Below are 14,023 nucleotides of genomic sequence, written 5' to 3' on the forward strand. Positions count from 1 at the left end.
ATGGTTTTAGATATCTTTTGAAGATTTAGTTCTTCTTGCACTCAACCATCCGCGGCGGCGGCTCCCTCAGGGCGGGCAGCGCCTGCAAGGCTCCCTGAGGGAGCCGCCGCCGCCGCCATTAGCGGTGCCGCGCCGGGGCGGGGAACTACAACTCCCGGCGGCCCCCGCGCCCCGCCGCTTCCCGCCGAGCTAAGATGGCGGCCGCCATGGAGCGTGTGGTTGGAGCGGCGCCGGCGGGCTACACGGGTGAGGAGGGGACGCGGGGCAGCGGGGAGGGACCGGGGCGGCGGCAGCGGGTTTTTTTTTTAACCGGTGCGTCGCCCGCAGCTCTGGCGGTGAAGTTCGGAGAGCGGCAGCGCTCGCCCCACTGTCTTTTGGTGAAGGAGCACCAGGTGCGGGAAGGGGCCGGCACCTCGCACCCGCCTCGCCGCACCCTCTTCGTTCTCAACGTCCCCCCGTACTGCGGCCCGGTGAGTGGGGCTGGGGCGTCTCCCTGGCGGCGGGGGGCGGCTGGAGGCCGAGGGCGTCGCCTCAGGGGCGCGGGGCCGCGGGCGAAGGAGCCAGGCGTGCCCCGGGGTAGCCGTGGGCAGAGGGGCTGGGGTCGCGCCGGGGAGCCTCCCGGTGCGCCCTGGAGTCCGTGCCTGAGAGGGTGGGGAGAGAAATTACTCCTGCTTTCCCGTACCCTTTGTTATTTCTTATTCTCCGCGTCAAGGACTCTCTGTCTAGGCTGTTCTCCCGCTGCGGGCACGTCCAGGCTGTGGACGTATGTGAGAAACCAGGGCCAGGAGAGAAAAAAGAAAAACTCACGTCCAAATTCTTCAACCACAAAACTGCAACGGTAAAGCTCGGGGGAGGGGGGAATACTGATGCTTTGGTGGTCAGAATGGGAACAGGTTGCAAGCACTGGATGGTGCTGTTTGGAACATGAGATATGGAAAACCATTTGGGGGCATTGGGTGACGTGATCGCTTATTTAAGTTTACATTATGTTTTTTTGCTATCTCGCTGTAACTTGTGGTTTGATTTTTATTTTATTATTTTATTTTATTTGTACTGCAGCTCCTTGCTGTATCGCCAGTTTCCCTGGTATATCTGACTGGCCTGGGTGTCTTTTTCTTTTAGGGATTTCAAGTGGCGTATGTGGTGTTCAGGAAACCATCTGGTGTCCAGGCAGCCAAGGCCCTGTCACAGGAAGGTCCCTTGCTGATATCAACAGAGAGTCACCCTGTGAAAACCGGCATTAGCAGTAAGTCAGCCCTAGCTGTCTTCCTGCTAGCTAGTGCCGGGGAAAAAACTATACACCTTCCTTGCTGAATCCTACCCTACATGTCCCAGATTAATTCTCACCATTTTGTACTGAGCCGGGAGACATCCAGCGTTTCATTGTCCTGCTTTTATTGTTCACAAGGTAGCAGTCTTGTACTGGATGTTGTCATCTGGTCCAGTGACCCAATGGGAGAATGGGGTCACTTGGTTCAATGGAAGGGTGGTTTTTCCCAACATCTTTTCAGTATCACGTAGGTTCAGAGAAACTGGCTGTGTCTTGCCCTCAAAATAGACTCCAGACTCAATAACAGGCACTAGGTGCCTGTCAAGATGACAGCACTTCAGATGTGACCCCTTGACAGGAACGCAGCCCTGAATGTTGCACCTCTTGGGCTTAAGGCTAGCCCACTCCTGCTTGGGAAAGTTGCAAGCTCTTCCCATCGCTTACTGGCCGTGGCCTGGACTGCAAGTTGGTTGAGCTGTGGCAGTGGGGAGGCTGAACAGGAATGGGAGCAGAGTGTGTCCTTCCCCACAGCAGTTCTCTCTAGTGTTGCCCAAAGGCATCACACTAGGGCTTACTTCTAACAGAGGCTACCGCTGACTTCAGCCTTCTCTGTTTCAGAGTGGATCGCCAACTATGCGGCCTCAGTCGTGGATCAGGAGGAGCTGAAGGCTGAGGTGGATGCCTACATGCAAGACTATGACAAAAAGATAGCAGAGGTGAGGCCAGGCTGGGGAGGGAACCCAGCTACAGAGTATGTTTGGGGAGAGGAAGGGATGAGAGAAGATGTCTCAGTGGAAGGGACAGAGGGAAACACACTGGTTGGCAGCATTTTACTCCCAGTTGCTAGTGGGCAGTCAGGTCCTGGTTTGGTCCACAACACCTGACCCTTCCACCCAGGGCTTACAACAGGTATCCACAAATGAACTGGGTCCTGGCTGGTGTGCAGTGTTGTGACTGAGAGTTGAATATCCACGCCGTTGGTCCCACGCCTGCCTTCAGATCTTGTGCAGAAGCGTGAGCTGTAGCTTTGCGTGTGTGTAAGGGGGACTGTGGGGGAGCCGTGCATCGGGCTGCTGGCAGCCTGTCTGCCCTGACCTGCCTCACCCTCCTGTCTTTACAGGAAGAAGCCAAAGCGGCCGAGGAGGAGGGCGTTCCAGATGAGGAGGGCTGGGTGAAGGTAACGCGGAAGGGACGGAAGCCTGGCCTACCCCGAACAGAGGCTGCCAACCTGCGGGTGCTGGAGAGGGAGAAGCAGAAGAGGGCCCGCAAAGAGCTGCTCAACTTCTATGCCTGGCAGCATCGCGAGACCAAGAGGGAGCGTGAGTGTCCGAGTTTCCTCCTACCCCTACCCGTGTCTCTTGTCTCTCACACTGTGGCCCAAAGAGCATCCTTTTTCCCTCAGTGGAGGCTACATCCAGCTGCAGGTGAACAGTTGGTTGGGTGGTTGTGCGAATGGCCTTGCCAGCTCTTGAGGGCCCTTCGCCACCACCTGTCCTAGCAAGGGCTGCTGGAATATTTTGCGGGAGAGTGCACAAGTCGTGGCAGTCTGGGCAAAGGCAATTGAAAGGGAAAACTAGCGTGTTTCCTCCCCAAGAGGGAGCTGCAGCACTGCCGGAGGTGAATGGCCAGAGCCCCAGCTTGGCACTCAGCCCAGGCGCAAAAGGACCTGCTCTGGGAAGTGTGTGTTTGCAAGTGTCGGGACTGAGCCCCTCCCAGTGCGTGAAGCGAAGCTCCCCGGGAGAGGGAGATCTGCTGCTCCCGTGTGACCTGTCCTCTTTCTGCCTGTTTCAGACATCGCCCAGTTGAGGAAGAAATTTGAGGAGGACAAGCAGAGGATTGCGCTGATGCGAGCCCAGCGCAAGTTTCGGCCGTACTAAGCTGTGCTGAGCTATTCCTCAGATGCCTGTGGACTCCAAGGATTTCAAGGAATTGAGGCAGCTTCAGGTTGTCCCTGCCTTTGGATCTGAAATGGGAGATCCCAGCAACCACCGCTGGAGGGGGAGTTTCCTGCACTCGCACTGGTATCTTCCTGCTCTCCCAGCCATCGTCCAGCCCTGTGGCACCACTTCCCAGGGTGCTCAGGTCAAGGGGCTGAGGCACTTCCTGGGGTAACCTGTATCTTCCGGCCACCCAAGGCCCTCCTAAAGCTTGGTGAGAGCTGGGATTGACCTAGCACAGCCTCTGCAGGGGCAGGGAATGGCTGAAGAACTGTAAACAAACTGCTGCTGTGTTCTCAGAACATGGGAGTGCCTCACTCTCTCCCGCAGTCTGCTGCGGGGGACAGCTTCTTGTGTGCTGGGGTGGCGATTAAAGTCATGGCTTTGTATGCCAGCACTCCTTTGCACATGTCATCTGGGGGTGCGTAAGAAGAGGAGGGAAGTGACCTTGGGAAAAGCCCAACTGGGAAGTTCCCAGACCTGTTGTCACAAGCAAAGATCAGCGGTGTGGTACAGAGCCCTACCCCTTCCCTTGGCATTTCCCCCCTGGGCAGTTCCCTCTCAGCCAGGTGTTGAGGTGCCTGGTCTCCCAGCTGTGAGTGGACCTCTACAGCCATAGCCTGGGCTATGGGACCTTCTGCTGTTCAGCACCATCACTGGAGCAAGACGAGACGGCAGCCTGGCTTTGGAGGGAGAAACCAGACTCTCACCAAGGCCCGTTTCCACTTAACCTGTCACCAGCCCGCAGGAGGCAGGTGAGGACGGTGATGGGCACATCCAGCTGCGGGGCAACACATTTGTACTGCCCACATACCATTTGTGCAGCTTTGGACTTAATGATTGTTCACCCCAGCACACTCTGTGATCAGAAAGGGGCTGTAACCCACCTACCCCCAGGCTTTTACACATTTATTTTACTGCCTGCAGCCTTGGTATGGGTGTGTAAGGTAGAAATGCCAGTAAATTCCACAGAGTTGGGTTAAAATGGGTTTACCCTCCCCTAGAAAACCCACTGCAGCTGCAGCTTCCATTGTATGGGGAGGCTGCCAGGCCTGCTTGCTTCAGTTGGCTTTTTGCATCAGTTTAACTACGAGGCAGATGGATCCTTAATATGCTGTATCTAAAGCAGAATGCATGTAAAAATCACTGCCTCCTAAGACTGGCATTTTAGCTGCTTAGGTGAGCATCCCAAAAGAAAGGAGGTTCACTCTTCTATATAGTCAAGAAGACAGAGTTAACATTGGGAGATTAATCTTTATTTAGAAGGACAGAAATCATCTGCCGACTTTTCCACTATTAGTAGTTCTCCTAGCTGCTTCAGCTAGAGGATTAGCGACTCGTTCCCTAGGAGTTCATTGAAATTGCCTTCCGTGCCCAGGTGGGCTCTTACTTAAGCTGATTTTTAAACAAGCAGCAGCTCTCAGAGTGGAACAGAGACACTGAGGCCCTCTGAGCTCAGGCACCCATGGAAGTAAGGAGAAAAGCAGAACGCTTTCCTGTTTTTTCAGTAGGTCTAACCCTGGGAGGAGGCTGGTCGCACCATCCTCGAGGAGGAAGAGGGCTAAGCCACCTCTCTCTTGAAATGCTACAGCTGGTGCTGCTGCTGCTCCCACAGAGGGTGCCTCTACTTGTATTAGTGCTCCATGTTGGGGTGCAAGTTGGGAGCAAGCAAGGGGAAAGCCGCTCTGGACATCTACCCCTGTGCTCACTGAGCTGGAAGTGGAGGAAGGAGTCTTTTCCCCTTTGACAACTGAGATATTTTGCTCAGCTCTCTTCCAGGGAACCCCAGCAGACCTGCTTCCACCCTGCGGTGAGCTAAGCTTAGGGAAGGGTGTCATGAAACTGATGTTGGATGCAAGGTAGGATGGTGACAATTCCTCCAGAGCCTGCTTTTTAGCTCCCTGTTCCGGACGGCTGCAGCAGTTAGGGCTTCCTAGAGCCTGGCTCTGGTGTTTTGCGCCGTCAGGAAGTTGCTGATGATCCCAGACACCACCTCAGGCTCGTTCAGGTGCACAAAATGACTCCCAGGCACCTCTACTAGCTGGATGTGCTGGAGGGGGAAGACACAAGAAGATGTGGACCTAAAAAGCATTCCCTCAGGCACGCTGTGCTTGCTGTGTGGCACTCTGCAGGGGGTGAGGCAGGACAGGGATGACAGGACTAGGGAAGAGCTGGGTCCAGAGGGCATTACTGCCTTGGGACTTTGCCAGCAGGGGCAAAGCTGGCTTCCCTCCCGTGTCAGGACAAATCACCTAGTGGGGGGTGTCCACCAAGGTGAGCTGCTTCCTAGCTGCTGCTCCCAGGTTGGTGGTGCATAGAGTGAGGTGCAAGGATGGAGTTTGCTCTCACCTCTTTGAGGGTAGACTTGAACACCTCCCAAAAGGCTTTCACAAAGTGATTTCTGCTCTCTAGGCTGTGCGGTGCCAAGAGTCCATCCTGTGCTCTGAAAAGCAACAGCAAGGCTCAGTACAGCATACAGTGTGCCTCTATTTGTCTTTGGTGCTGTCCTGGGCAGAAGCAGTGTCCCCAAGACAGTGGGGCAACTGACCCAACTGCTCTTTCCAGGCTCCTTGTAAGCAGCAGGGTTACAGGTAGCATGGTTACAGCAGGTTACAGCAGCATGGTAGTCAGAGGAGCAACGCACAGCTTGGCTAAGCAGCTATTTTCTATGAAACTGTCTGGGTTTGGGTGACTGCCTAGTCGTATCAGAGTGGAGATTGGTTAAATATTATCCCCCCAGGGCTGGCTCCTTAACTGCTCTGAGTACATCATTGCCTGCCCCCACCCTGTCTTCTGCTCTTAACTTTTTCCTTCCAGCCAGCTCCTACATCTCCCCTCTGTCCCTTTCTCCACTGCATCCTGCTGTTTTAAACAGGGTGTGCCCTGCTTGGAGAGGGAAATACCAGGGCAGTCCTCCCCGAGGAACCACCATTAGACCTCCTGCAGAGTTAAGGTTACGATGTCTCCTACTGTGATGCAGGTGATGGGACAAGGTGACAGCCCAGGCTCAAAGGGATGTACTGTGTATGGCCTAGAGGGCTTGTCCTCACCACGATGTTGCATTTCTGGGCAAGCAGGAAAATCCTTAAGCTCTTACAAGATTTCAACAGACAAGGGAAGCCAAAACTGCACCTCATTTCTCAACTTCTAGCACTTCCTCTTGTTTCCTAGAGCGTCTTTTAACAGCGCTGCACAGGCCAAGGTAGCCAGAGCACTGCACATCTTGCCCTCCAAGGAGATGGGGAAAAATGCAGAGGAGGAGTGACAGAACCAGCTACCCACCCAGGCAGCCTAACAGCTTGCGGGGCTCTGTGCAAGCCACTGACTACGCCCCCACAGCTGCTCCCTGCCCTGGGCACCACAGGGGAGGGCTTGCAAGAGCTGGGTCAGGCCAGGGGCTCCAGGACCAGCTGGAGGAGGCGGAGGCTGCTGTGGTTTCGCCTGTTTGCTCAGGCGAGAGGTTTCAGGGCCTGGAGAAGGGGGCAGGCTGGGTGCTGTGACTGGGGGAAGAGACGGGCCAGGAGGAAAGCAAGTAGGAGTGGTGCTGTGGAGGGTTGCGTGTATGCCGGGATGGCCGCTTGCTATAGGGCCAAGGGACAGAAAGTCGTGGGATGGCAGTGTGAAGGCATGTCCAGGGCAGGTCCAGCATTTCCTTGGTCAGCCTTGCGCCAGGGAGGCCCAGCCTGAAAATGCAACGCAGGCCAGGAGGAGGATGTGCCAGCTGCTCTCTGCCTGCTCCAGGAGCCTGCCCAGCCCAGGGCAGCGGTGGGGAACCAGGAAACGCTTCTCACGTGCGAGGCTGTACTGTTGCGCCAACTGGCCCAAAGGTCTGGGTGGCCACTGCAGAGGAGGGGGTAGCAGAGGACTCCCTTCTAACCTTCATCCCCTCCACCCAGGGCTGCAGGGAGGCAGCAAGGGTTGGTTTGGCTTGTGCCTCACTCACACAATGATGAGAATGCGGTCCTGAATCTTCTGCAGGAGCTTCACGCACTGCTCCACTGTGAAGGACTCTCGACTCTGCTGCAGGTGCAAAGACAGAGAGAGCGGCAAAGGTCAGGGACAGCAGCTGGGGGCAGAGGGTGTCCCTGATCCCTGCCGCGCCAGCAGCTCTGAAGGCAGAAGTGGCTGCAGCCCCAAAGCTGCAGTGCTGAGACATGACAGGCGGCCAGGCTGCGCACAAGAGTAGCTGGCTCTGCAAAGGCTCCTTTTATCCAGCTGTGTTTCAGGGCTGCCAACAACGCTGCCTGCTAGGATGCAGCACATATGGGAATGATCTCATAGCAGAGAAAAGCTTTAAAAATCCTTTTACTAAAAAGGAGACGGTACGATATTCTGGCTTTCGTAGCCTGGCAGTGGCGCAGGTAGAGGAGGCCCTACTTGCTCAAAAGTGGCACAAAGCTATCAGAATATCAAACATCAGGACTCTGCTCCACTCTCTCACCCCTTCTTATACAGGTGACCTGACAAAGAAGCTGACCGAAAGCATCCATCCATCTGCTGCCTGAAGAGTTATAAATGGCAGGAAAATGTGGCCAGGAGGCCCTGGGGCAGAGGAACTGCTAAAAAAATCTGTAACATTTTCCAGTGACTCTGTAAGCTGACTCAGTTACTGATCAAGTGCAGGCTCTTTTAACAGCAGCATTTAAAAGAGAGGTGGGAATTAGGGAAGCAGAAAGTAAACAGTTGGGTGGAGGCAGGGCCTGGGCTCAGCAAGCTCGGGGCTCAGAAGCAGCAGGGGGCACATCCAAAGAGCAATACTCACCGTATGGACTCTCATGTCTCTGTTATACACCAGGCCTGGAATGAAAAAACAAGAGGTTTTCACGTCTCACACGAGCAGGAGTTGCTCTCCTTTTCCTCACCTTTGGGGTCTGCCCAAGACTTTTTGAGACAAGAGGAACAGGATTAATTCAGATTTTCCCTTTTTTTGATTTCTTTTCTTTAGCCATTCTAGGACTCGAGCACCAGCCCCAGTTGCTGGGAATAGAGCGCTCTGCCTCCAGACCTAATTGATCACATTCAGGCTGTGTAAACTTGTAGCTAGAGCACCCTGTACCCTGTGGAAGACAATGGCTGTTGGCACCGCTCCCTTCCCACACCCAGCGTTGGCCCAGCACTGTGATGAGCCCTGTCTCCAAGCAGCCCCTTACCAGCGGGTGTCTCAGTTGCTCCTCGCTGCAGTAGGATTGCCCCACCCTCTGCTGTCAGATGTCTGTTTGCTTCTAAGAGCCTGAGGGAGACATGGCAGAGAGATTGTTCTGCTGGAAAAGGGAGGAAGTGAAGCGAAAATGGCATGACAAGGTGACAGCGAGCTCTCAGGCTGCTTCAGAAAAGAGCAGGAAGAAGCAGCAGCTTCTGGCAGCAGAAGCAAAAGGTCTTGCTGAGATTCCAGAGGACCTGAACGGGGAACTGCAGGGATGGTTTCCCTTTCTCGTTCATGCAGCCATAACTGTCCAAGGAGAGGGCAGGCAGCAAATGAAGAAGAGAGATGGGAACCCACCTCTGCAATGCTGCTTTGGGACTCCGTGCTTTGGGAGTTTGCTGCTTTGCCTCTAGACTCAGTAATCTGTCAATCACCATCCGTTTTGATGTCACCCATGCCTCAGCGTCCTGAAACAAAGAGAGGCAGGGAACAGAAGTAATGTCTCTCTTCTGAATCATTTGACCCCTTATCAGAGGGTAGAAAAGGGCATTTCACCCTTCAGCATCCCTCATAACTGCTACCAGTTATGGACGTCATATTAAAAATGCCCATTTCTGGGAAAAAGGGAGCAGCAATACTTAAAAGGCAAGGTAGGAACAGAAAGCTAAGCACTGCTGTAAAGACTTATTAACGTTTTACCCCTGCAATCTTTTCTACCCCTTCCTACCTCACTCGAGTTGAGGACAACTGCCCAAAAGAACAAGGGAAAGCTTGTATCTTTTGTCTCTCTGACACTGGGCTTCTGTCCTGCTTCTGCCAGACAAAGCCCCAGTATCTGGTAGTGATGATGACAGGTTGGGAATGTAGCACCAAGCCACTGGTGTGAGTCCTCACCCTGCATGGTCAGACAGCTCAGCTAACTTCACTGTATTCCTTTTCTGAGCACCTTCCAGCCCAGCCCAGTCCCTCTCCATTTTTTATTTAAAAAAGGGAGGGGAAGGACACATGAAATCTAACCTCTGGAGCTAGCAGAAAGCCAAGATTTTCCAGCAGGATCAGCTTGTCCACCATCTCAGGATAAAGGAAACAGAACTGAGGAGAGATGAAACAGTATGAGAGAAAGAGAAAACCTGAGCATTGAGTGATGTCTTCATCCTGCTACACTGGAGAGGGGGTCAGGGAAGGGCCTATCCTCCCCTGAGATCCAAGTGCCACATAGTCTGTCCCTTCATTCTTCTCCCATTTGTTGTTCCAGCTGCAGAAATCACAAACCCCACGAAGAAAGGATGCTTTACTCACCATTCCTGCCACAGACCCACCTGCAAAGGAAAGAAGTGCGCTCAGTTATGCACTGGACACCCTCTCCCGGTAACAGAAACTCCCCTTCCCCACAGCGGGAGCTGCCTTAGAAGCACAGATGCATGTTGTACCAAGGGACAAAGCCCCAGCTACAGATTAAAGCTCTCCCAGCAGGCAGGATGAAGGCAGAGAGCAAGGCTATTGGCCAGCTGGACTCCCCGTCCTGCGCCATCCCCGTCTCCCTTTCAGACAGCAAAGGCCAGGGAGGGGTTACTAGTTAAAACAGTATGGTGTGCAGGTCCCATGAGCTGTGGCCAGAGCAGCCCTGGGGAGCAAAACCCAAATCATGGCAAAACCCAATCATGTCCCAAGCACAAAGGGATAGAGCCTGGAGTCCGGTTCCCCTCAGCAAGCTCCATGACCCACCAAGAAGGGTCCTGCTGCCCCCAGGCTTTGTGGCCTTGTGGGGACCAGGCAGGCAGGTCTGCTGTGAATTCTCCCACTGTAGACCACCCCTCTTTGCCCATTCACTGTTCCCTCCTGGGCGTGGGGGAAAGGCCCACAGCAAGAGTACCACTGTTTGTACTACAGGGTCTTGAAAGCAGAGGCATTTCAAACAAGGGCACGGATTTTTGAATCATTCAAGCAGGAACCTGGTACTTGACACAATATAATAAATATTCCAACCCAGCTCCTAGCAGCATGTCTTGTAAGTTAATTATCTACTCCTATTTCCATGAATCTCACAGCTTACAAGGACAAGAGCCACTTACCCATACTGTGACCCATCAGGGTGAACCGTCTCCACTGCAAGGCTAAGTGGCAACAGACAAAAACAGACAGTGCTCCATTAGAAACTAGTGCAGCGGCATCTTGCTGCTTCTCCACCAACACGGACCCTTTCTCCCGGGAGGGCTTTTGCACTGCTTAATTTGCTTCCTAATCCAGAAATGAGGTGGCTAAGTAGGCCAGTTTTAAAGAAAAAGAACATCCACCACCTCATTTCCTTGGTAGTTAAGTCACGCAGCTCTTGAGCTCTCTCCGTATTGCAAACAAACTACAGCAAATTCCCATTCATTGCCAGATACGAGACTGGCAAGAAGCAAAGGAGCCTGACTGGGCAGCATCTGCTGGAAGAGAGAGACCTTGACAGAGCATCCTGCTGCAGGGCATTCCACAGGAGCTGTGAGGACACAGAGCCAGGTCCACTGCCTTAAGGAACGTATGATTATTCCAAGTGGAAGCTCTCTGCACCATTTAGCACATCAGGCTCTTCAGTCCATTTTTAGGGCACTCCGAGAGGCTTATCGGAAAATACTGCTTCATCAACGCTGCCCATCTGAAATATACCTCACTGAAAGATGTGTTTTACCCTCTGGCACGTCAAAGAAATTCTAGAGGCTCTTTGTATACTGAATGAGGGATGCAAAACTGCACATGCCACAACCTCCCACAAGATCAGCATGCAGACAAGCAGTTAGATCAGGAGTTATTAGGAGCCCAGGACAGCTTGGCTTTCAGATTTCTTTGTACAATACTAAAGCAAGCAGCAAGCTGCCATCAGGGAGAACAAGAAGAGTCTCCAACTTCCACCCAACACTGGTTAGAGGTCACTGGCTGCTTACAAAAAGTCAGTCTGGCAAAACTATTTAGTTGCAGCCACCACTTTGCGACTACTGCTTTTTAGTATAAACACTTGCTTCCCAGGGCTTATTGTTTCTTCATCTCACAAAATAGTGAGAAAGAGGGATGGTTATTCACTCTGTGGTCACAGAGCACTGGCTAACATCAGGCTGGGGAGAAGCAGCGGGAACTGACCCCTCTCCTGGCAGTAAATGCTGCCTGCTTGTTCTAAGGAGCAGAGCAATATAGCACCCCCTGCATAAACATCCCCTCAGGGGTCCCTTCAACAACCCACCTGCTGCCACCCGGCGCACATCGGTCACATAATCCAGAAAATGGTAGGGGGAGCCTGCAGGTCGGTGGGATGACAAGCCATGGCCAGAAAAATCCATTGCCACATAATAGCAATCTGAAAGGGAGAGAGTATCAGGTGTGCAGCCCTGCAACACAAGAACCATCCTGATGAGCCAGACCTACCTCTGGGGAGCAGTGGAATGAGCTTGTCAAAGGTGTTGGCGTTGTCCAGCCAGCCGTGCAAGCACAGCACGGGGTGTCCCTCCAAGGGACCCCAGGCCTTGGCTGCCACGTGGCCCCAGGGCACAGGGAACTTCAACTCTGAGAACATGCCCAAAATAGAGTGCTTGCAAGTGATGTCCCTGGAGAGCCACGTGCTGGAAGTAGGTCCCAGGGATCTCATTAATGGCCCAGAGCTCTGAAAAGAGTAATACAGGTCTTTAGTAACTCACCAGCCTCCTGTGGTCTTAATTAGCAGCTTGCTGATTTATAGCTCCCCATTCAACATCCCAAGCTGCTGTCCCTGCCTGCCTGTTTGGGGAATCCTCCTCCCAGCACATACTAGTGATGCTCCTAGGAAGAAACAAGCTTTCTCTACGCAGGAGTTGAAAGCTTCCTCTCTGTGTTTCTGCAGCAGCTGCAACCCGACCAGAAGGCACAGGAGATCTGGCAAGAGGGAACCATGCAGAATTCCCCCAACTAGCTGCTGTCAGCCAGGCACCTGTCCTAGACCAAAAAGGAAATTTCAGGAATAAGGATGCTGCCTCCAGTACTAGACTGTTAGCACCTTCCCCTCTTTTACCTTGGTGCTTCCCCTCTTTCACACCACCAGTCGGCACCTTCAAGAGAGCAGCTGGCTACATGCCACACAGCAGGTCACTGCTGCCACCCTCCCGTGCACCCCTCAGGGCCAGGAACCCTGCATGGGATATGGGTCCGCAACCTGCCAGGCACCTGCTCGACCACAAACCTGCCAATCAGCCTGGCAATCACTGAGCTACATCTGACTTTTACGCAACCCCAGGCTCCTGAGTGAACCCCCCAGTACTACCCAGCCTCTGGGGACTTTCCAGGGGTGGCTGAGTATCTCCCCTTTACCCCCAAGCCCTTCTGACCCCTGGGGTCCCTCGTGGGCAGCCTGACTATCCTCATCCTCATGTCTCTCATGCCATATCCCCTTCCCAGTGACTTGTCTCAGGTCTCTGCTCTCTTAAATAGCCCCCTGAGACCCCACAGCAATTAATCACTCTACAGCAAGTCCCTCCTGAGCCCATACCTCTGTAAGGTGTGAGGACAGAGGTGGTGGGCTGAGAGGGGAGGCCGCTGTCAGGGCACATCTCAGCCCCCCCCCCGCTACATCTTTCCCTCCTGTTTAAGCCCAGCCCAGGACCAGCCCCGGCAATGCTGCAGCCCGGCCTGCTCACCCTGGGGCTGGGTCTGACCCCGGCTGCCCTTGCCGGGCCCGATACTGACGGCCCTGGGCTCACTGCCTGGCGTGACCATGGACCGGCCCTTTCCTCACAGACCTGCCTGACCACCTGGGCTCCTGGCAGAGCCTCACTGCCCTCCCTGGGCCTAGCGGGGCTCGGCCCTGGGGTCGCCCCCACCTCCGGGGTGGGAGCCTCCCCAAGCGGGCAGGAAGGGCCGCTACACCCGGGCCTTCGCCTCGGGGCGCCCTGGGGCACCTGGTCCCGGCCGCGGGGAAGGGCTGCCCGGGGACCGACCCCCGTCCGGCGCCGAGAGCGGTCCCCGGAGCGCCGCGGCTGCTGGCGGCCGCCCCGGCCCCGCTCCCCGCGCCTGCACGCTGCGCCCCGGCCCCCTCCTACCGCTCTGTCTGGCCGGGACGGGCAGAGTAAGGCCGCGGCAGCAGGACGCAGCCCGGCGGCGGGGCGGGCCGGCTGCACCGCCCTGCTCCCCGCCTCCCCGGGGCGCCCCGGGCCTCTGCCGCTCCGCCAGCCCGGGGCCGCCACGACCCGAGGGAGGCGGCGCGGGGGGGGGGGGGGGGAGTGCCGCCATCTTTGACTTCCCTCATCACCTCACGGCTCCGGGGTCCAGCTGGGAAACGGGGCGGTGGGCGGGTGGGGGCACACCAGCGCAGCCTCCCCGCCTGGGGAGCCCTTCCCGGCTCCCCACCACTCCCCACCCTTGGCCCTACAGCAAGCGGCCATCCTGGCAAATGCGACCCTCCACAGCACCGCTCCTACTTGCTTTCCTCCTGGCCTGGCTCTTCCCCCAGTCACAGCACCCAGCCTGCCCCCTTCTCCAGGCCCCGAAGCCTCTCGCCTGTGCAAACGGGTAAAACCACGGCAGCCTCTGCCTCCTCCAGCTGGTCCTGAGCCCCCAGCCGGACCCAGCTCCTGCAAGCTCTCTGGGGCAGGGAGCAGCTGTGGGGAGGTAGCCGGTGCCTTGCACGGAGCCTGGGTTGGGATGGGGCTCTGTAAGAGTGACGAGGAGTTA

The 14,023-nt window shown here is 55.3% G+C and overlaps 2 protein-coding genes across 5 annotated transcripts; one reads left to right on the forward strand and one right to left on the reverse strand.

Moving 5' to 3' along the window:
- The first annotated feature begins 68 nt into the window (after window positions 1-68).
- On the forward strand, window positions 69-10,340 carry RRP7A (ribosomal RNA processing 7 homolog A). The gene is made up of 8 exons (XM_087768156.1): window positions 69-246; window positions 328-470; window positions 713-838; window positions 1,123-1,246; window positions 1,889-1,986; window positions 2,391-2,589; window positions 3,062-3,962; window positions 9,606-10,340. The coding sequence occupies exons 1-7, from the start codon at window positions 195-197 to the stop codon at window positions 3,145-3,147; spliced, it is 828 nt and encodes a 275-aa protein (XP_087624282.1). The 5' UTR covers window positions 69-194; the 3' UTR covers window positions 3,148-3,962; window positions 9,606-10,340.
- On the reverse strand, window positions 4,442-13,516 carry SERHL2 (serine hydrolase like 2). Of its 4 annotated transcripts, XM_087768155.1 has the most exons (12): window positions 13,393-13,516; window positions 11,750-11,984; window positions 11,568-11,681; window positions 10,423-10,464; window positions 9,650-9,669; window positions 9,368-9,442; window positions 8,708-8,817; window positions 8,358-8,437; window positions 7,970-8,004; window positions 7,151-7,227; window positions 5,557-5,650; window positions 4,442-5,257 (listed from the first exon to the last, which is right to left on the reverse strand). In XM_087768155.1, the coding sequence occupies exons 2-12, from the start codon at window positions 11,967-11,969 to the stop codon at window positions 5,141-5,143; spliced, it is 984 nt and encodes a 327-aa protein (XP_087624281.1). In that variant the 5' UTR covers window positions 11,970-11,984; window positions 13,393-13,516; the 3' UTR covers window positions 4,442-5,140. The 4 variants fall into 4 exon arrangements, with proteins under 4 accessions (XP_087624281.1, XP_087624278.1, XP_087624279.1 ...); XM_087768152.1 differs by lacking the exons at window positions 4,442-5,257; window positions 5,557-5,650 and adding an exon at window positions 6,634-7,047; XM_087768153.1 differs by lacking the exons at window positions 4,442-5,257; window positions 5,557-5,650; window positions 13,393-13,516 and adding exons at window positions 6,634-7,047; window positions 12,991-13,379.
- Window positions 13,517-14,023: the final 507 nt, after the last annotated feature.

The sequence above is a fragment of the Nipponia nippon genome, unplaced genomic scaffold (genome assembly GCF_047370975.1).
Source record: "Nipponia nippon isolate SJK-2023a ecotype South Korea unplaced genomic scaffold, ASM4737097v1 scaffold_3, whole genome shotgun sequence".
Lineage (NCBI taxonomy): Eukaryota > Metazoa > Chordata > Aves > Pelecaniformes > Threskiornithidae > Nipponia > Nipponia nippon.